Here is a 22440-nt window from a genome sequence, read left to right as displayed (position 1 = left end):
CACCAGGGGAGGTTGAGGTTGGATCTGGGGAACAATTTCTTCCCCAAAAGGCTGTGGGCATTGGAACAGGCTGCCCAGGGCAGTGCTGGAGTCACCATCCCTGGAGGGTTGGACAGATGGAGATGAGGTTTTCGGGACATGGGGCAGTTCCATTTTGTACCCATTGCCCCTTGTCCTGTCACTGGTTGTCACCGAGAAGAGCCCGGCTCCATCCTCCTGACACTCACCCTTTCTATATCTGTAAACATTAATGAGGTCACCCCTCAGTCTCCTCTTCTCCAGCTCCAGAGCCCCAGCTCCCTCAGCCTTTCCTCACACGGGAGATGCTCCACTCCCTTCAGCATCTTGGTGGCTGCGCTGGACTCTCTCCAGCAGTTCCCTGTCCTTCTGGAACCGAGGGGCCACAACTGGACACAATATTCCAGGTGTGGTCTCACCAGGACAGAGTAGAGGGGCAGGAGAACCTCTCTGACCTACTGACCACCCCCTTCTAACCCACCCCAGGTACCACTGGCTTCCTGGCCACAAGGGCCCAGTGCTGGCTCATGGTCACCCTGCTGTCCCCAGGACACCTTGGGGTCCCTTTCCCGTACACTGCTCTCCAACAGCTCGTTCCCCAACTTAGACTGGAACCTGAGGTTGTTCCTGCCCACATTCAAGACTCTACACTTCCCTTGTTATATTTCGTTAATTTTTTCCCTGCCCAACTCTCCAGCCTGTCCAGGTCTCTGGATGGCAGCACAACCTTCTGGTGTATCAGCCACTCCTCCCAGCTTGGTGTCACCAGCAAACTTGCTGACAGTCACTCTATTCGCTCATCCAAATCATTGATGAATATACTGAATAATACCGGCCCCAGTACTGACCCCTGAGGCACTGCACTAGGTACAGGCCTCAACTGGACTCTGCCCCATTGACCACGACTCTCTGGCTTCTTCCCTTCAGCCAGTTCGCAGTCCACCTCACTACCCGCTCATCCAGACCGCACTCCCTCAGTTCAGCTGTAAGGATGCTGTGGGACACTGTGTCAAATGCCTTACTCAAGTCAAGGTAGATCATGTCCACCCCTCTGCAATCATCTGTCTACCTTGTTATCTCCTCATAAAAGTCAATGAGGTTCCTCAAGCACAACTCCCCCCTGGTAAAGCCATGCTGACTGCCCCTAATGACCCTCTTATCCCTGATGTGCCTTGAGATGGCACCAAGGAGAAGTCATTCCATCAGTTTCCCAGGGATGGAGGTGAGGCTGAGCGGTCTAGAGTTCCCCGGGTCCTCCTTCTTGCCCTTTTTGAAGACTGCAGTGACATTTGCTTTCCTCCAGTCCTCAGGCACCTCTCCCGTTTCCCAAGACTTGGCAAAGATGATGGAGAGCGGTCCAGCAATGACCTCAGCCAGCTCCCTCAGCACCCGCGGGTGCATCCCATCCGGACCCCTGGATTTATGGATGTCCAGGTCGCCTAACTGCTCCCTAACCCAGTCCGCATCAACCCAGGCAAACTCCTCCGTTGTCCTGCCTTCCTCTGGGGCCTCAGCGGTGCGGGATCCTCAGGACAGCCACGGCAGAGCAGACAGAGACAAAGAAGGCGTTCAGTAACTCTGCCTTCTCTGTATCTTCTGTCACCAGGGCACCCACCTCGTTCATCAGTGGGCCTACATTGCCTCTGGTGTTAGTTTCATCTGCTGTGTATTTAAAAAACCTCTGCCTGTTGTCCTTGACCCCTCTTGCCAGGTTTAATTCTAAGGAGGCCTTAGCTTTCCTAGTTGCCTCCCTACACCCCCTGACAACAGCCTTATACCCCCTCAAGTGGCCAGCCCCTCCTTCCATGATCTAGAAACTCTCCTCTTCCACTTGAGCACACCCAGCAGTTCCTGTTTAACCACGCAGGTCTCCTGGCTCCCTTCCTTGACTTCCTACATGTCGGGATGCTCTGATCTTGTGCCCGGTAGAAACAGTCCCTGAACACTGACCAACTCTCCTGGGCCCCTTTCCCTTCAAGCAGCCCTGCCCATGGGATTTCCCCCAGCAATTGTTTGAAAAGGCCAAAGTTTGCCCTGCTGAAATCCAGGGTTGCAATTCTGCTTGTTATTCTGTTCCTGCCACATGAGATCCTGAGCTCCACCATCTCATGGTCACTGCAGCCAAGGCAGCCCTCGACCTTTACCGCTTCAACCAGACCCTCCTTGTTAGTGAGGATGAGGTGCAGCAGGGCACCTCTTCTCGTCGGCTCCTCCACCCTTTGCATCCCAAAGTTCTCGTCAAGGCACTGGAGGAACCTCCTAGACTGTGGCTGCTGGCCGAGCAGTCCTTCCAGCAAACATCAGGGAAGTTAAAATCCCCCACCACAGCCAGGGCCTGTGACTGTGAGGCTGCTCTCCGCTGTCTGTAGAGGCCTCATCAACTCCCTGACCCTGCCCCGGTGGCCTGTACCAGACACCCACACCAGTATCCCCCTTGCCAGCCTGCCCCTTGACTCTCACCCACAGACTCAACTCGCTCCTCATCCGTGCCTGGACAACAGTCAGTGCATTGTAGTTGCTCTCTCAGGTAAAGAGCAACTCCACCAGCACGCCGGGCTGGCCTGTCCGTCCTGAGCAGGACACAGCCACCCCTGAGCACAGCCCAGCCGCGGGAGCTGTCCCACCGTGCTCCGTCACTGCCACCAGGTCACGATCTCCTGCCCGAACACAGGTTTCTGACTCCTCCTGCTTGCTCCCCACGCTGTGCATTGGTGTGCAGGCATTTCAGAGAGCGAGCTGAGCGCACCAATTTCCCCCCAGGGGGATGGGAGGCCTCCCGCTCTTCATCAACGCTGGAGTGCAGCCCCACCGGTGCCAGCCCAGCTACCAGCGCCCCCGCTTCGAATCCAGCTCAGAGCTCTTGGAGAAGGAAACAAAGCCCTGAAACCGCGCAGGGGAAGCAGAGGGGACGCGTGAGGGGACGCGCAGCGATCGCTCCCCCGTGTCCCGCCCGCCCCGGGCTGCAGCGGGACCCACGCGCCCGGCCGCTCCGCGCGTTCCCGCCTCGGCCGCGCGGACACGCGCAGGGCCCGGCCGCCTCGCGCCGGGGGGCGCCCGCCGCCCAACAGCGCCCCCTGGCGGCCGGGACGCGCAGGCGCCGTTGCGCTGGAGGCGCGTCCGGGAGCGGTGGCGATGGCGGCGGCCAAGGGGGACGGGGCGGTGGGGGAGCTGGAGCTGCAGGCGGCCATCGGCTTCAACGGTACCGCGGGCCGGGCGGGGGGCGCCGTGGGGCCGGCGTGGGGCACCGTGGGGTGAGCAGGGGGGACCCGGGCGCTCCCGCCGCCCTCGCCCCCTCCCCGGCGCCGCAGGGGCAGCGCTGCCAGAGACCGATGCGAAGTGAAGAACAGGACGAGTTTGACTGAATTGCAGGGTTTTTTGTTTGTTTTCCAATTACCCAGCTCCCCAGAATGAGAAGAGTTTAATTTCCACATGAAAGCAGCTCAGGTTGCGCAGACGCTGTTGTAAACACTGGGGTGGGGCTGGGCACCAAGGGAAATGTGCGGCCTTGCCGCTCTTGTGAGGAGGTCATGGCACCCAGGGCCGGGTGCGGTGTCCTCAGAGCCCTCTGTGCTGGAGCGCTGGGGCCTCTGCGCCGTGTGAATCCACAGAGCTGCAGGAGCCACAGCGTGGTCCAGACCTTGTCAGGGTGACCCTGCTGTTTGACACGGGGTTGTTCTGCTGAACAGCTTTGGGGAGAACTGGAAGGCTTTTTTCCTCCCCCCCACCCCCGCCCCGCCTTGTGAGGTAAACCGTGGGGAGCCCGTGATTTCTGCAGCCCCTGAGCTGTTGGCAGCCAGCGGATCTTTCACCCGTTTCTCTTGCAGGACATGTTCCCTGTGGGCTCATCTGCCACCCCGACAAGGAGCACATCCTGTACCCCCTGGGCTGTACGGTGGTGATTCAGCACCTGGACACTCAGAAGCAGAGTTTCTTGCACGGCCACACCAACAACGTGTCCTGCGTTGCCGTGTCCAGGGATGGGACGTACGTCGCTTCAGGACAAGTCACCTGCATTGGATTCAAGGTGGATAATGCTCTGATTTTAACCGCTTAGTATTGCCCAAAGAAATTGGAGCTGGCTTGCCAGTGGTGGGAACACCTTTCGTTTATTTTTTCTTTTGTTGGGAAACAAATATCTGCAATGGGGGGATGTTGAAGGGAATGGGAAATTGTAGTTCCTCCGTTGCTGGATGTGCCTTTATGTTTTTGTAAAACATTAAGCAGTCTCCCTCGGATTGAGGGATTTTTAGTTCCAGTCTTTTTTATCCAAAGTGTTGTGGGCGTGTGGCAGCCTAAATCTCATTAGACAGTAATTAATAAATGCTGTTCTATTTCAAGTGAGGCCTGAGTTCCAGAGCTGCATTTTTAGACCTCTGAAGTTCTTTACGTTTTATTTTTTGCCTATTTGAAAGACCCCAAGACACTTGGAAGGAATCAGGTTTTAGTGTTTTCAGTACTTTACAATCTAAGTCAAATACTTGGTGTCTCAGGGTAAATTTAGATGCTGAAATGAAGCAGAGCTACTCAAGTGCTCAACTGGAATAATGCTTCTTACAGCAGCCCATCTGAAGCCTCTTTGTGTCAGTGGTGCCCAGGGCTGCAGAGAAGCTTGGGCTGGGCTCCTTCTAAGAACTTTCCTGCCAGAGAACGTTGTTCTCCCTGATCCTGCGTGTTACATCTCCTGCTCTGCCATCCCCCCTTCTGCTTTGCCCCGCAGGCAGACATCATCCTCTGGGATTTCCCAAAGCAGGAGTTACTTGCTCGGCTCTCGCTGCACGAGGGCAAAGTTGAGGGACTCTCGTTCTCGCCCAGAGGCATTTATCTTGTGTCCCTGGGAGGCCAGGACGACGGCAGGTAAGGATTTCTGCTTCTTGGCACAAGATTTTTGACAAGAATCAGATTCTATGAGCGGCCTGAGACGTTTTTCCCGTGAGGGTGGTGAGAGCCTGGCCTAGGTTGGCCAGAGAGGTGGTGGATGAACCATCCCTGGAGACATCCCAGGCCAGGCTGGACGGAGCTCTGAGCACCCTGAGCTGGTGAAGATGCCCCTGCTCATGGCAGGGGGGGCACTGGGGAGCTGGGAAGGTCCCTCCAACCCCAACTGTTCTGTGATTCTATATGATTTGAGTCGTGCTCCGCAGGAATCTGATAAATACACGTAGCCTTGCTTCAGCAGCAGGGGATGTAAACTGCAGTTCCACACTTTGGTGATAAGTTTTTTCTAGGGTAGAATCTCTACAAAGTTACATCTGTTGTGTGTCCTGGTAGGAACAGACTGTAGGACTATAGGCTTTATCTTGCTTTTGTGTTTCAGTAATTGACTTCCAAGTGATGTCAAAAGGCAAAGCTGTTCCAAGGCTGTTCTTCTCCTGCAGGGTGATGGTGTGGGACGTCAGTAAGAGAGAGGCTGTGTGTGGGAGCCCGGCCTCGCCGCGCAGCGCTGGCAATGCCAACGTCGTCGTGTGCTCCAGCTGCAGAGACGAGATGTTTGTCACTGCTGGAAAGTAAGGGTTTGTTGAGAGGAACGAACAGAGCGAGAGAACCCCTGGCCCTATTTCCTTTTACAAAGAGTCTTTATTTAACTACAAGGAAACTTAAGCAACTGTGTGCTTGTGTTGTTTCTTTTTACTCTGAATGGACTCATGAATATCCGTCAGCTTGTACCCATAAGGCATTTCTGCTTGTTCTCCATGTACCAATATGTTTTCAGAGCAGCACACAGCGACCCACATGCGCCACTTCTGCTCCTGATAGCAGGATTTTGTACTCAGCATTCCCCGTGCAGTGTTTAAAATATTTAGTTGCCAGTGTTTACACAAGAAAAGCAGTCAATGAGTGCCCCTGAACAATGGTTAATTAATGTCAAAACAATGATGTCTTGCCGGTCTTTGGATGATCTCCTGTCCTCACCAGATGTGATGTACAGTTGGTCACTGGCTTGTAACAAAAGTTGTACAAAATGTCACGTTTTGCAAGGATTGGCGGCAGCGCCCATATATCCAGCCTGACGTTTAAACTTGTTGAGGGCCTGCACCTCCCTGTACATCAGGGAAGGCTTTGGATGCTCTTGGCTGCACTTGCACTTACGAGTGCTCGTCTTTGCAATTTTAGCACTTTGTTAAATGTGAGGGTGACTCTGTTTAAAGATATTACATTGTCTCTGATGTCGTCAATTAAATTGCAGTAGAACAGAGTTGAAAGTGTCCTGACATATCCTCACATATGTTTTTGCTGAACCCTTAAGATTTTTGATTTACCCGGAAAAAGTTTCCATAAGAGAGTTCTCTGATATTGTTGTTTTTCTCCTTATTAAAAGATCAGAATAATGGAGCCTTGTGAAGGCTTTTTGCTTCTTGTAGTACTGAAAAAAACATGGAGGTTTCTGCATATATGGATTTGATCCCACTCTATTCGTTCTTATAGTTTCACCATTCGAGTGTGGGAACTCGATACAGCAACTAAAAAAATCCATCCGTCTGAATGCTACGCGGGGCAGCTGAAAAGAATCGCCATGTGTGTTCAGGTACGTTTCAGCCAAGATGACTTTGCTAAACTCAGAAACTCTGTACAGACCAGAGAAAAAACCACGAGTTTCTTTAATAATGCTAGAAATGTCGGTCCCAAGCGCGTGACGGCAGCGAAGTTCCTCAGCATTGGCCTTGGCAGATGATCTCCCACGGCCTCTGGGAAAGAGTGTTCTGGATGCTCCTGAAGAGAAGCAGCACGTGTTACGGTCACGGGCTCCAGCACCCATGTTTTTATGCTTCAAAATCTGATCTAGATTTGGTTAGAAAGTGTCTGGCGTTCAGCAGTGTTCTGGATCTGTGCGTGTGATGGAACAGAAACATTGGCTGGATTCCCCCAGGTGAAACCTTGGCAATCCACTGAAATAAAGCTGTTCATGCAGCCCAGTGTCAGGCGTGGGACACGGGTCTCAGTATACAGACCATGATCTCTTTTTTTTTGTGCTTTCTTACAGGTGACAAATGATGATGATGATTTTTATCTTGGCACAACGAGTGGAGATGTCCTGAAAGTGAACACAAGCAGCAAGGTGGTGACTGCCTGTGGGCCCCAGAAGAAGTTTAGCATGGTGAGTAGCAGCTCTGTGACTCCAATTCCGTCCTTGTCCTGCTCTTTGTTAGTGACTGAAAGAGCAACCTGCGGGAGAACCATTACAAAGCGGATTCTCAGACTGACCCTTTTCCTGCGCTGTCAGTTCCTTGTGTCTCGATGTCAATGCTGAAGGCTGAGGCCGCTGTCCTGGCTTTGTTGAGCTTCATTTGGCTCAGAATTTGGGTTTTACTTGAATCTCATGCGTCATCCCACAAACTCTTGTACAATTAATCTGATAAATGTCACAAAAAGTGAAAAGCAGTAATAAAAATGGAGTAGTTCTGACTTTTTTGCTTCTTTTAAGAAGATGTGAGCTGGAGTGAGACAGAGGACGTTCCTGGGGAGACTGGTAGAAGCGCTTATTTGAGAGGCTTTCCCGTACTTACTGCTGTAAGGTCCTATAGTCAGATCTCACAAATGTGTTGAATTGTTTGGACTGAACTTTTGTTTTTATGTTTGTTCCCCATCCCATTCCCCCGCTTCCCTTTGTCTTTTTGCAGTTCTGATTCTGCTACTGGTGAGGCAGAGATCTTACTGGAAAAGGCAGTATAAATAATAGAATTCAAGAGTTTATTGTAATGCATATGCACAATTTGGACAAAACAAGGTTGCACAGGGTACATTGATTCTATTGCTTTTTAACTTCTGAGCTCTTGACTTCATAAGCCCAAGGGTTTTTTTAACTTAGCTTTTTTTGTCTCTAATACTTGTGGGTATGAGCATCCTCAAACAGGAGTTATCTCCTGAATAAGGAGCTTTTGACCTTTGGTTGTACAAGAATTCTGCATGCAGGGAGCTGTAATGATAAAACAATCAACACCAGCTGGTACAGTTGTTGTTGATTTCTCTGTATTTGTTGCTATAAAAGGCTTCCTGTAGCTTCTCGGTTTATACCTTGCCTAAGTTGGGATGTGTTCTGCATTCTGTGAGCAAGGCCCCGCAGCGAGCAGCAGGGGCAGCGCTGCCGCGGGAGGGCCGGCTGTGCTGGTGGGGACGCCGCGGGGCCGCTGTCCTGCGGGGCAGCAGATCTGCTCTGAGAGCAGCACAAGCCCCACAGGGGCTGGGAGAGCAATTCACAGTCAGCCCCAAACAAAAAGCTGCTCTGGGCTTGTTTCTCTCAACCTCCTGAACTTTGCTTGTGCAGGTGCCTGCAAACCATGTATGTGCCAGTTCCAGATGAAATATTTATTGCGTTACAAATGCAGGCCCATGTCTCTGGGATGACTTGGACCCACTGAATCCTTTGAAATACAGTTCAATGTTTCTCTCTTCTAGAAGGGTGGAGAAGTTATTACTTGTTTTTCCCACTTGAACTGAAGGAATGCAAGCAGTTTTTTTCTGTGTACATCTTAAATGACAAGAATGGATGTGTTTGTTTTCCTGCTGGCAATGGAACGTTCGCTGCAGGTGTGTCCCCGTGTGGGGACACCCGCGCTGGCCGCGGTTGAGCCCCTTGTCCGGCTGCCCCCCTGCAGGGCTTTGCGTCCACGCAGGACCCGTGGCTGCTCTGTGCTCTCTCTTAGGCCAAGGCCTTGTTGACTGTCACCTCCCCTTTCAATGCCTGCGTGCTTTGAGTCTTCTCCATCTCGCAGCACATGCACCTTGCCCAGAGCCCCTGATTGAAGCCACCCGAGGGCGTGAACTCCTTTGTCCTCAGGGCTGAGGGAAAGGTGCCAAATGCACTTGAAACAAAACTTCACCAAAAATACACTTCTGAGAGCACTGCAAAAGAAGCCGTCAGGCAGGGTCACGAGCAGGATGCTGTGCCGCTTGGGGATCCAAAAGAAAAAGCTGACGCTCAAAGCCAGACCACAGTCCAGTCCGTACTATGAGGGATTTTATTGTAAGGTGAATCTATAGGAACCGCAGTTTGTGGCAGAGACCTTTGGAGCATCGTGAGCTTCAGCAGACATTGCTTCTGAGAGTGAAAAGCTGTGGGAAAACAGGCCCCTTGACTGTGCAAGAGGCTGACAAGGTGTTGAGGAGCAGGGAAGATCCAGAAGTGATTTCATCACAGCTGCCTGCCAGCCTTGTGGACGGGACCTCAGCTGGCAGGTGCTAATCTGGCTTCAACTTGGGTTTATTAGTGTAATGCGGTGGCAGCTTCTTAGCATGTGGCACTGGTCGTTTGGGGAGCTGGGAGAGAAAAGGAGACATTCACACTGGATGGAAATAACGAGGAGTCCTCCCAGTCTCCTCCTTTCCCCTCCCGCTTCAGACAGGCATTTCTGTTCACAGGCTTTTCGGTCGGACACGCTCAGCCCTGTCACCCCTTCTCCTCTTGCTCTCTTCCCTCGCTCTTCCCAATGCACTTCCCTTGTGCCCCAGGTGAGGAATTCACCAGGGCAAACCCGTGTTGTTGCAGTCACTGGGAAGGTGCTGGTACGTTTTTCTCTGCAGTTACTGTCAGTGTCTCGGCCACAGATCCCCTCTCACACACTCCAGCTCTATTTCCCAGCTCCATGCTCTGATTCCCTTTCCGCCCACCCACTGCACATCTCTGCACACAAATCACACCTTGTCACCAGACTGTCAACAAGTGCTCGCTGAACACACGTAGGATCTCACGTTTTATGGAAGAAATTTCCAGTTGTAGCCTCACCTCCAATCCCAAAAGAGGTATTTTGCAGATGTTTTTTCAAGTCAAAACCACAGCATTTATCAAAACAAAACTGTTTGCATCCTTGTTTCCACACAATTTAGTCCGTCCCATTGCTAACCAAGACATCTTGTGTATCTTTCTTGAAAATGTACCTTGCATTAGCACTTGTACCAAAACTTCTCCCCTCTGGAGCCACGCATTGCAATTCTGTCTGTGTTTGTGAACAAACCTCTGCAAACCATGTGCACCAGTTGCCCCGGGGAATTACGATCGGGTGGCAAAGCAGGAAACGGCAAACCTGGAATCCACAGCCACCCCACGCCGAGCACATCTGTAAAGGGTTCAGATACTGCGGGGCGAGGAGGAGATTCTATTGAAAACAGGTTGGGGCACCCTTAAAGGAACTTTGCCTTTAGATACATAAGAACGTGTTTATTGTATAGACACGATCTGAAGATTTCTTTGTTTCTGTTCTGAAGAGGAGCGGCAAAATAGTTTGTTATGATGAAGCAACTTGTTTTCCATCTACCTGGAATGAAGTTTAGGTGCCTTTCTCTAAGGTGTATAAATACTGGAATAAACCGCAAAGTGAATTTTGATCCCTGCCGCGGGCCTGAGGAGCTGTAAGGCACCTGTTGGAATGCGAAGAGGGATGCACCATTGCAAACGCGTTTTCAGAAATAGTTGGAGTGATTTGCATTGTAAAAAGAAATAAATATTGACAGGAGATGCGCTGGAAGATTTCACAGAGCGCTCAGGAACTTTGCAAGAGATCCGAGTGGGACACAGAGCAGGAATCCCTGCAGGAGGGGACCGGGCAGGCTGCAGTTTTGATGGTGTTTTTATTTATAGTCGTACTTGAAAGCGCTGGTTTCTTTGGGTAAGAAGTCAATAATGAATGGTGGTATTTTTAACCTCCTACGTTAGGCTCTGCATTTCACCTACAAGAGGACTGGCAGGGTATGAAATAGAGTATTCATCGCATCATTAACGTGGACTACTTGGCTCTATGAATAACAAGTGCAGCTTTTAAAGCTTATAAAGCTGTTTACTGCTGGTAATTCAAAGAACAGACTGGACAAGAGAGAAGCACAATTGTCAAATTAAGGTTGAAGCGGAACTCTGATGATTTTGAGAGCCTGGCAATGAATCCTGGCTGTTCTAAGGTTTGGGTGTTTTGGGTTTTTTTCTGTTTTAATAATACCTGCTTCCCTCTCCAATTGAAGAACTGAAGAGAACAGCTTGGAACAATCAGAGCGGTGTTGGCAGCGCCGCCAAAGCTTTAATTTATGAGCAAGGAGCTGTAATCAGATAAACTCCGTAGTCATAGGTTGGATTTGTAATGCTGCCACCTGCCATAACGCTGAACCCAAAGGGCAGCTGGGGTGGAAGATTTTACAGGCAAAACCGCACACCAGGAGCTCAACAGCCAGGTGATGGGCCCGTGGGAACAGGGGACTCGCCAAACGCTGCCAGCACCTCGGAGGAAGTTTCCAGAAGCGTTGCTCAGAAACCGCTCTGCTTGTGGATCGTCTTTCTAGTTAAAAAGAATCCCTTTGTTCCTGTGCGTTTGCTGAGAATATTTGCATGAAACCCGGCGCCGCTGCCGCTGTGAGAATGTGGCAGAAGATCCTCTCCGCAGGTCGTGTTTGTCACAGCGATCAGGAGACTGCGGATGTGCTGCTGCTGGAGCCGGCAAACGGGGCAATCAGTGCTGATGGATTACAGAGCGGGAGAGTGTGTGTCAGGTTCTTTTCTGCAGCCCATGGGTATTTGATCCTCAAGTTAAATCGTCTTTAAGCCAATGCGTAGGTAGGTGCGAGGCTGCCTGCGTTGCCAGCGCTGGAATGCACAGTTACGCTTACAGTCATTTGGGGTTTTTTCCTTTAAAACGTATAAGCAAGCCTTTAAAAACAACCTATTGCTTCTATTTGCGTGGATAATTGAAGCAAAGTAATTTTCCCAGATTCATCAGACCCCGTGTGTGGCTTTTGCAGCGTCCTTTCTGGGTCTGAACAGCTCAGATGTCCATTTTGTTTTCTCTTCTTTCTTCACTTCTGTCTCCTTCCTTAGACCTTCAGTCCTTTCCGCGCAGAAAACCAACACTTTGTGGCTTAGGCCAGATCAATGCTTGAGGAAGGCTGGGGGTGCTGCTTAGGTGTCAGACTTTGAATCCTAAAGCAGCGGCATCTGTGTGTGTTCCCCAGTCACAAAGCAAACCCACGACAGGGGTTTCTTCCTGGGGAACAAATACAGAATTACTGAGTCGCCTCTTGGTTGCTCTTTGAGAATTGACTTCTTGGTGCTTTCACAACACTAAATGCTGGAGCTGGGCATTGTTTTTCCCAGAAGAGCCACCACCAAACAGAAATTGTTGTTTTCACATAATGGCTCGGGCTTAAGGGAAGAACAATCTGAACATTGCGAACCTGCTGGTGGGATCCGAGGGCTGGCAATAGCGCTTATGAACCTGGGAGCGGCAAATGCTGCTGGAGTCTGGACGGTGACTCACGGTGTCCGTCCAGCAGCTCCTGCCCGTCCCTGCGGGTCTGTCTGGGCGGAGCAGCCGCCGGCCACAGGTTCTGCAGGCGCCTCTGGGATGGGAACTTGGTTTTCAGGTCCAGTTTGGTGGCATAAAGCTGCTTTATTTCATGGTTTTGTCCTTTCCATTTCACTCATGCAGAAGTTCCCCCAAGCTCGTAGGGATATTTTCCCAAGTTAGAATATCAGGATTTAACCCCACAGAAGTCATTTCACTCCTCTGGCAGCCTATCTTGGAGTCTCTTGGTGATTTTCAAGAATTAATCTGTTGTACATGGAACAGTAATATTACTTCACAGGTAGCAGAACTGAAGCAGATCTGACTCTTCTTACACTTGGATTTTGTGGCAGGCTGAGGACTGTTTTCATTTGTTTGGGTGGTTTTTGTTGATTTTGTTGTCAGGCATTTGTTTCCTGTAGCCTGGTACTTTATCCACCGAACAGCGTTTCTCCTTTTCCAATGGCTGGCCTCCCGTTGGTCTGCTCTGCTCAGTAACAGCAGAAACCCGTGTTGACGATGGGCTGACTCATTTCCAAAGCTTTTCTGTGACAAACGGATTTTGTTACTAATAGGTGGGAGATGGGATCGCATCTTTCAGACAGAGAGAGAGGCCTGAGATGCAGAGGATCATCCTAAAAAGAGCTGTAGGAAAGACCATTTAAGCTGAGTTGTATCCTCTGTTGTTTCGTGGCTGATGGATGAAGGACACGCGGAAGGAAAAGCGCAAGTGCCGGTCCACGGTGTGGGTATCACTTGCTGCGATGAGGTCAGGCTCTGTACGTGTCCCAGCTGCTCTGAGGAATCCATGATGCTGTTTGCTCGCTCCTCGTACTGTGTTAGTTCATACAGACCTGCAATTAATAACTCTTTTCTCCCTTCTCCCTCTAGAGAGCCACTCTTTAGCCCAGGTCAGTGAAAAATACTGATAAAGCCATATTGGAGTGAGATAAGCACCGCCGTCGGGAGCCCGGTAAAGACTCCGTTGTGCTGTTCAGCGTGGCTGCAGCAGCAAAGAGCCTCTGCTCCCATCCGATTGTGTTTTAATCCTGTTTTCTCCTAGGGAGTCACAGCTTTGCTTTTGCTGAAGACAGGAGGTTTAATAGTCGGCACCGGAGAAGGGACTGTAGCTCTCTGCACAGGCTCAGACTTCCAAGTAAAGAAGTGAGTTTGTAGATGGAAGAGTCAGGAGGGGAGAGGTGACAATTCCTCCAAAAGGGTCACGGTGTAAGAACCAATCATTTCTGTGGAGAGGCATAATCCAAGTCACTCTCAGTTTTTCAGTCCTGCAGACAGAATACACAGTATGGTTCCAGTGTCATGAGGTTGGAGCAAACTGAAAATTACTGCGTGCGTTTGCACGGAAGTGCCCTCTGATCCTGCCTTGTAAATGGCTGTTGTTTCCTTTGGAGCAGTAGCAGTCAGATCCTAAATTGATGCAAAGCCAGACAGATTTGTTGAAGTCAATAGAATGATGCTTATTTACACTGGGTGAGAAAGAGTAGTAGTTGCCATCTCCAAGAGGGTTTGATGGGGGACATGGGATTGTAAAGGAGGGCTCTGCTCATTTTATAGGCACGTGTCTGGAGGTGCTGGAGTATTTGCAAGGCTTTTTTCTGCATACAAAATAGAAAGCTGCAGGCGTCATTTCCCCATACGTGATTTGAAAATTGGGCTCACGTACTCATTTGGCGTTGCTTGAATATCCCATTCAAGTGTACAGTTCTGCAAGCTTAGCTTTGTACAATTGAAACTATTCCCAGAAGGCCTGAACTGTCTGGAAATATCCTTGAAAGTGGGATATTTAAGTGCACTTGAGCAAGAATATCGACAAGGATGTTGTTACCTTAGGCCCTGGTCCAGAAAATCAAGTCTCCAAAGCGCTGCCTGTGCCAGCCCTGGCAGAGCAGCAGGTGGGACAGGCAAGATCACGGGAAGTAGTAAACATGACTGGGAATGAAATGTTAGTCCTGACCGCGCTCTTGCATATTGATATCACAGCCTAGTGCGGAGCTTTTTGGGGAAACAGCGAAAGTCAAATTCTCTAGAAGCTGGAAAATGAAAGTTCCTCGAGGTCAATGTCGGGCCAAACCTCTGCTTTCTTTGCACAGGAGAATGCGAGTTGAAGGTGGTGTCACTTCCCTGACGTGTAGAGGTCGGGACGACCAGTTCTTTATAGGGACAAATAAATGCCAGATGTACCGCAGTGCCTACGCTACATTTAAAGAGGAGCTGGTCGCCGTCTGTCACACCGAAGCCGTCAACGACATTGTTTTTCCTGCGTGAGTATAACGGGCTGGGCTGTATTTGGCTGGTGCGGGAGGTTGAGGAGCTGCCGCTGAGGTCAGGGTGCCTGTGTGCGCAGCTTTTACCACGGAACCCAGAGCCTGGTACCATCTGTACGGGATGATTGATACAGGCGATGCTGCCACCTGCCCAAAAAACGCCGGGGTGACGGGGAGCAGCTGCTTCAAAGCAGAAGGCAGCAGTTCAGTGGGAGAGCTGGAAAGATCACTGATCTGCAGAAAGGATGATAAGTAAAAAGACTGGAATTATTGATGTTTGGGCACCGGCAGGGATGGCAGCCTCCCCCTTTTGCCCCAGGGTCGCTCTGCATTTGTCTTGTGATCACACACAAATGTTCCCTTCCTGTGTAGTAGCATCGTGACACTTTATTTCATTTTTTTAAACCCACAATGGATCATCTCTCCAGATAGAAAATGGGATTTTGATCCAATGAACGCTTTTCTTTTTGGCATATTTTTATTGCTTCTCTTCTCGACACAGCACAAAGGATCAGATGTCACCGAGGTGCAGTGAGTGCAGGGTGCAGGAAGCGCTGCTCCCTGCCCGCCGCCAGCCTCAAAACCACGTCTTCTCATTTAATGAGAAAATCAGGTGGAGCTTTAGGGTGATCTGATGCTGGTACCGCTGATTGGCACCCCTGTGTCACAGCTGTTAGTGGTGACTGTAAGGACTACAGGACTGCATCCTTGCGTAGATGTTTAAACTTCTTATCTGTTACCTGCTCTTGAGCAAAGCCTATTGCTGATTGGGAAATACGGGCTTAATTTCCCTGTTCTGGCTTATTTCAGAATGCTTCACTCGCTGATGTTATCCTGGTTGATAAAGCACCCGTGCAGGCTGGGCTTGAAAGAGGCCACGCTTTTGTTGTGCCGGTTTTCTCTGTCCTGGTTCATCTTTCTGGGCATTGATGGAGATGTTGAACAAAAGCTCGCGGTACCTTTCTAGATGTCACTTGCTGTTGTATCCCTGGGACGTGTGGCTTAGAGCTTATTTCAAAGCGCTCTGTCCCATGGCTTTTGAAATGCTGCAGGTCTTGTTTTATTCCAACATGTATAACAAGTATATTATGAACAGACTTTTGCCATCATTTCTATTGCCTTCAGCGCTGTTGAATGGGAATCAACCAGTAAGCAAGATAAAAAATGACATCTTTACAATGTGAGGCTGCTGTGAGTCCCTGATGTTAAATCTGGGCAGGCAGCACTTTTACACCCACTTTTGTGTCTATTCTATAGAACACACGAAGTTGTTTAGAGATTGAATATGGGGAATAAATGTCACAACTTCAGCAGAAAGAGTTCTTTTAGTTTCCCTATAAAATGAATCTTTGAAGAGAACCCAAAGCAGGGGAATCTCATGTGAGAAAGGTGATCCTCCACAAAAGGCCTTTGTCTTAGCCATGGGGATCCCTGTGGGGCAGATCCCAGCTGCAGGTGAGCAAAGCCGAGCTTTGGAGGACGATTTGAGCTGTGACAAAGCAGGGAGCGTTTCTGTGTGCCCCTCCTCGTTACCTCTCCTCTCTGAACTCCCCAGGGGGCATTCGGACTTGTTCGTTACCTGCTCCACAAACGACATTCGAGTGTGGTACACGCCGGAACGCTGGGAGCGGCTGCGAATCACCGTCCCCAACGTCACCTGCCAGGCAGTCGAGGTGACGAGGGACGGCATGGTCATCCTTTCAGGTAATGGGCAGTCCAGAGCCGTGGTTGCTCAACTTAACAAACATCAGTATGTTAAAATGAAGAGACGATTAAATTGGGAAAGCGTTTAAATGGAGTTCCTGGCGTGACCCAAGGGCCTCTTTGCTTGCAGCTGGTCCGATGGGCTTTGCTGGCAGCCCCGCTGTCCTGGTGCTGCAGTTGCGGTGAGGGTAGAAGGCAAGGGCTGGAGACCTTACTTTGGATCAGTGAATTCCGGCAATCCAGAATGTGGTTCAGCCTTATTTAAATTATCTGATTCTGAAATATCAACCTTGTCGTGTGCAGCAGCTTCACCTGTGATGTATGTAGAGCACCTTTTACATAAAGCTGCCATCCATCACCATGTGCAAGTTGCTGACACAGGGACTCCTGCAGTCCTAGAGCAGCCATGCAGCCTCCCCATGGTTACCAAACCACTTTGTCCACAGCCAGAATCCAAAAGCAATTAAATTTCAATAGTGTGTTTGGGACCGTAGCTCTGCGGGCTATCTGCAGTGCAGTGGTTTTCACGGGTATGCTGGTGATCTAACAGCGTGGCCTTATGCAGGAACTTAATTATAAAAACGGGTTCGTTTGGAAAGGACAGAGCGACAATAGTGTGAGGAAAGTCTGTGCGCCTGGGCAGTCTGTTTCTTTCTGTTCATCAGCTTGGAATGACGGGAAGATCCGCGCCTTCGTGCCAGCTACTGGAGAGCCAATGTACGAGATCAACAACGCCCATAACCTGGGAGTGACGGCAATTGCTGCGACCAGCGACTGCAAACAGATCATTAGCGGAGGAGGTGACGGGCAGGTAATTTGTGCTTAAAAACCTGGAGCAGCTTCGTGCACTCGTCACAGGGCCTGCGAATTGTCTGGAACTGCTCAGTCAGAATGGGAGCTGTTCTGAGCTTCCGCTTGAGCAAAGGACAGAGTTCAAAGGTATCAGCTTTTGAGATGTGCAAATCTCTGCTCTCAGAGGGCATCATGTAAAACAATGCCCCGATTTCTTCTGGCACGGTAGTTTTGGAAATCCTTCTAATGCAGAATATGCTCTTAATCCTTTTTGATCATTTGTCTCTCCCCTATGTTTGGCTTATCTGCATTAGCCATTGTTTGCGAGCCTCCGTGTAACTGTGCTCTAGCACAGAGTTTCTTTCTGTCATTGCTTTGGACGTCCCAGTCCTGTCCAAATTGACCTGTATGAGTTCATTTAGTGGCACAAAGTTCACTTTATGTATCCATAGTGTCTGTGGGGTAACTTCCTAATTTTCTGGGATGGTACCATCTGCTCTAGGTGATGGTGTTAATAAAAGGCTCTAATAAGAACTCAGTTCCTAATACACTTATGGAAACATTCCGATACAAATAACAGTAAACATCAGAAAACATGTTGTAGGCATCATACCTGTGCAGTTCAATTCAATTCTTTTCTGGCCACACAATCTGCTATAGAGCAATAAGGGCAGCGCTGCCTCGTCTCGCTGCACAGAGACGTCAGGGGTGATAAGCGAGAGGACGCAAAGACAAGGATCTGGGTTCTGTATCAACACACACAGAAGGGCCCGGGCTCTAGGTGGTTGATCTCTGGATTAAAAGGGCAGCTGAGACAGAATTACAGCTGAAGGCTGGTTAAGCAGAAAGGAGAACTGCAGGGGTGCTCTTGCAGTACTCGTTCGGAACACAAAAAAGCTGCTCTGCAGTGCTAATGGTGCTGTCAGAATTGATCCTCAGGAAGCTGTGACTTCAGGGTTGCCGAAGGGATCTGGATGCTCTGAGCTTTGAGCAAGTGGGAGCTGGGCATCCAGATCCCTTCGGGAACTCGGCATCAGCCTCGAAAGCGTGGATGGTCAGCTCTTCTCTGCCTTTGATGGCGCTGTCTAAATGTCTAAATTTTCGCTGGGATTTGGCCTGAGTGGAATGTCGAGGTGAACAGACATTGCAATGTTCAGCACCAGTGGGACCGGACGTGCAAGGTGTGAAGGATCAAGTCCTCAAAGCAGAAAGATTTTTGCTGTTACCAGCACAGGGAAAAGAGGTGCTTTCAGGCACGTGTTTCACATCAAAGCTTTAAAGAGCTGTTTTGTGTTTAGTTCCTGGCATTCTGTGTAGGACAAATAGCAGGTAGCTCCTTTCTATTCCATTGCAGCAGCTTTGTGCTTTGGTCTTTAAAGCACTACTGGCAATAGATCATGGACTGGGTGGTTTTTCCTGATCAAGAGCTCTGTAAAATGAAGCATGGGAGAGCGGGCACTTGGCAAAACCAAGGTCTGGGGTTGATGGTCACGAATTCCTGAAGCAAGTGGATTACACTGTGGAGAACTCGGTTCAGCTTCACAGGTCAGCTGCACCAATAGCCCACAGGCCAATGGAGGCGGTTGGGCCTGAGCTGCTGTACGCGTTGGCAGAGAAAGGCAGAGTTCAGCAAAGCTCCTCCTGAGCTCAGGCAGGACCAGCTGGTACCAGAGCAGATGTTTGTTGCTGATTTTCAGGTGAGGATCTGGAATATTGGTGAGAAAACCCAGAAGCTGAGGGAAATTCTGAAGGAGCACAGAGGTGCCATGTCCTGCATCAAGATTAATAAGAACGACAAAGAGGGTGTCACAGCCAGCCTGGATGGAACGTGCGTCATCTGGGATCTTGTGTAAGGCGGCAGATTAGTATTGCAAAGGCACTTAGAGTGCTGGTGATATCTGTAGGGCCACTGTGCCCGGTTTGGGACGCCACATAGCGAGGAGGAGGGGAAAAAGAGCATTAAGAGATAAAAACTCCTAGAAAGAGCAACCAAGTCAGGGAATGTAGAACCTCCAATTCTAGAAACTTTTCAGAAAATCTCAGACAAACATTTGTCTCCGGTTGTTTTCTTGTGTGGGATCCTGCTTGGCCAAGGTGGAGCGGGTGAGTTCCCAAGTTTCCCACCAGCTCTGTTGTCCAGAACTTGGTGACTCCTGTCGAGCTCTTGCGGATCTGCAGACTTTCTGCACTGGGGTGAGGCCGAGGACACCTTGGCATAGGGAACAGCACCTGGAAACCATTCTGGGTTTAAACATTTCATTTTGTGTGACAGGAGATCAAGAGTCCTACAGGGCAGCTGTGATGGGAACAGAACTGATAGCCTAATGGGCTTCATGGATCCCTGAACTCAGAGCAATGCCTGAGAATATCCAAGGAGAGAGATCTGATGTACAGCACAGGCAGAGACATTCCAGGCAGGCAAAGTTTGGGTTTTGACGCTGTTGCTCTGTCTCATTTTGGGGTGTTTTGCAGGCGTTACGTAAGAAAACAAATGATCCTAGACAACACGTTGTTCAAATGCGTGTGTTACCATCCTGGAGAGTACCAGATAATCACCAGTGGAACAGACAGAAAGGTGAGCAAAGCTGCAGGAACTCTGCAGTGCACAGCACACAGTCTGGCGCTGTTTCCGGGGTGCAACTCCTGTCCCTGCACGGAAGGTTGTGTCCCAGGGCGGTGCTGGAACCCGTGTGCTGTTCACGGCCAGCTGAGCGCCCCGCTCTGCTCTGCTCTCTAGATTGTGTACTGGGAAGTGCTCGATGGCTCTGCAATCAGAGAAGTGCAAGGCTCTCTGTCGAGTTCCATCAACGGGATGGACATCACGTCAGACGGGGCGTCCTTTGTCACAGGTGAGTGCGTGGGTGGAGCTGGAGAAAGGAGGTCATATTGAGACCAGGAAAAGCAAGGCAGTGAACCAAGGATCTCAGTACAGTGCGAAAAAGCTGAAAAAAGGGGTCAGCTCAAGGGGAAAATAACATAATTCACCAAAGAAAAATAGTGTGGTTCAGGCTGTAGTTCAGGCTTGGGAGATGCTGCTGTAGCTCACTGGGATCTGCTGGTGAAGGTCCTGAGCCCTTCACTGGACGCTGACCCCAGTAGGACAGAAGCGGTTTTTGCCATAGTGCCCAAGAAAACATATCCCGCTCTTCCTAGGAACACCGAAGTGTTCCCCTGCCTGGGAGCAGGGAACAAAAAGCAGCAAAACTGGGTGTAATCATTTGTTCTTCCTCCGTGCCTGACGCAGGTGGTGACGACCATCTGGTGAAGCTGTGGGACTATCAGGAGGGCGCGGTGACTCACGTCGGAGTGGGCCACAGCGGCAGCATCACCCGCCTCAAGATCTGCCCCGCGAACAAGTTCATCGTGAGCGTGAGCGCGGACGGTGCCGTCCTCACCTGGAAATACCCCAGCTCGGGCTGACAGCTGGTGCCGGAGCTGCTGGGCTGCTGCTTCCCCAGCCGGGCCTGAAATGCTCTTTTCTTACCACCGAGTTTGTTGTAAATTGTTTGTTCTCTTAGAGTAAACAGTATATTTATACTCCCTGGTATGCATTTACCAGGTCCTTAGATACCCTTTCTAGCTCCAGTTTTTTTCAGGGTAGCTAAGAATTTGCTGTTTGTTTAGGATTCATCACTTCTGAAAATCATTTTGGCAGTTGTTGTAACACTTTGCGTTGTTACTGCCGCCTTTCCTGCCATCTCAGCATCGTCTCCCTTGTACGTCTACTCATTTGTGGGCTCTCTCTTGCTTTCACATGGTCTCTCTCTTCTCTGCACTCTTCTGTCTCTTATTTAATGAATAACTTGTTATTTAAATTCAGTCTGCTGCGTTTAGTGCAGGCAGCGGTGCCGACAGTGGTACAGGCAGTGGTGCAGGCAGCACACAGGCAGCGCACAGGCAGTGCACAGGCAGTGGTGCAGGCAGCACACAGGCAGTGGTGCAGGCAGCGCACAGGCAGCACACAGGCAGCGCACAGGCAGCGCACAGGCAGTGGTGCAGGCAGCACACAGGCAGCGCACAGGCAGCGCACAGGCAGTGGTGCAGGCAGCACACAGGCAGCGCACAGGCAGTGCACAGGCAGTGGTGCAGGCAGCGCACAGGCAGTGGTGCAGGCAGCGCACAGGCAGCACACAGGCAGCGCACAGGCAGCGCACAGGCAGTGGTGCAGGCAGCACACAGGCAGCGCACAGGCAGTGCACAGGCAGTGGTGCAGGCAGCGCACAGGCAGCACACAGGCAGCGCACAGGCAGAGCTGGACCGTGCCCGGTCTCCCAGCCCCACCAGTTCTCCCCAGCTCAGCCCCGGGTACAGCCCGCGGCAGTGGGACGGGGTGTCTGAAAGCACATTTCCCCTCGGCTGCACGGGTGTTCCAGCCTGTGCCAAGGGACGGGAGTGGCTCCAATACAGGAAGCATTGTCCGATGGCAAAGCCCAGAGAGTGGGCACCATGTTTTCCCTTTTTTCGCTATTGTTATTGTGGTTTGGCAGCATGACAATGGATTTCTGCCGGGAACAGCTGGAACAGCTCAGCTCAGATCTGTTCAGGCTCTTCTCTTGAGCTTATCCTGACACCCAAGTGCCTCCCTGGGGCAGAGACTCTTGCCCAGGCAGAGGAGACGTTTCCAACACTGTCCTGTCACCGTGTCTCCCTGATCAAACCAAAACTCTCCGTGTCTTTTATATCCATCCCAGCTGTCTGGTGCCCAAGGCAGCGGGAGAGTTCGTGCCATAACAACACGGAATTTTCCAGAATAGTGAGCAAGCATTTTTCCCCCCTGCTTGCATTGGACGTTTTCATTTTCCCCACCCCAAATTTGCTCCCCAGTCTGCAGCACGCTGCAGCGCCCATGGGTGTTTGATTCAGCCTGAACAGGAAGGCATCGCGTTCAGAACGGTTTGAAGAGGGAAGGTCGCACATACGATATTGCGGAAAGGCAGATCAGCACAGCGAGCGTTCCTGGCGCCCGCTGCAACCTGCAAATGGCTTTGGGTTGGCATGAACTGGCGTTACTGTCAGAAAGGTATCGCTGCCTGCGCCCCGGCGCTTGGAAAGATGCTGCTCAAGAAGAACCCGAGCAGGGTTTTAGGTCCTTGGCTGATGGGAGCTGGTTTTATTCCCCACATCAGCATGGCGGGGGGTCCAGAGGCTCTCGGTGCTGTTGAGCTGCTGCACTTTGTGGCACATTGCTGCGGACCCGGCAGAGCCACTGTCATCATCTAACACTTCCTAATTCTGGCAGGTTTGGAGTTTTGGGACGTGCCTCTGTTTCACTGTCGCATTTTAGACTATTTCCCTTTCACGTGTTCATCAGGTCTTGCTTTCTGCCCATCTCCTTCCAACAAAAGCCGGTTTCTGATCTGACTCTCAGTCTGGCTCCTGCATCT

General features: G+C 50.7%; 1 protein-coding gene across 6 annotated transcripts; it reads left to right on the top strand.

The window, feature by feature from the left end:
- Positions 1 to 3117: 3117 nt before the first annotated feature.
- On the top strand, positions 3118 to 20720 carry LOC136109565 (cilia- and flagella-associated protein 52-like). Of its 6 annotated transcripts, XM_065852348.2 has the most exons (14): positions 3118 to 3217; positions 3843 to 4042; positions 4736 to 4872; positions 5394 to 5522; positions 6442 to 6541; positions 6998 to 7111; positions 13339 to 13439; positions 14387 to 14557; positions 16116 to 16264; positions 16930 to 17075; positions 18754 to 18905; positions 19529 to 19631; positions 19794 to 19905; positions 20301 to 20720. In XM_065852348.2, exons 1-14 carry the CDS (start codon positions 3151 to 3153, stop codon positions 20474 to 20476), a joined length of 1857 nt encoding a protein of 618 aa, XP_065708420.1. In that variant the 5' UTR covers positions 3118 to 3150; the 3' UTR covers positions 20477 to 20720. The 6 variants fall into 6 exon arrangements, with proteins under 6 accessions (XP_065708420.1, XP_071672446.1, XP_071672448.1 ...); XM_071816345.1 differs by lacking the exon at positions 19794 to 19905 and having other exon boundaries at positions 20301 to 20467; XM_071816347.1 differs by lacking the exon at positions 18754 to 18905 and having other exon boundaries at positions 20301 to 20437.
- Positions 20721 to 22440: the final 1720 nt, after the last annotated feature.

This window comes from Patagioenas fasciata, chromosome 18, assembly GCF_037038585.1.
Source record: "Patagioenas fasciata isolate bPatFas1 chromosome 18, bPatFas1.hap1, whole genome shotgun sequence".
NCBI classification, from domain to species: domain Eukaryota; kingdom Metazoa; phylum Chordata; class Aves; order Columbiformes; family Columbidae; genus Patagioenas; species Patagioenas fasciata.
This window is presented reverse-complemented; position numbering and strand designations above follow the sequence as displayed.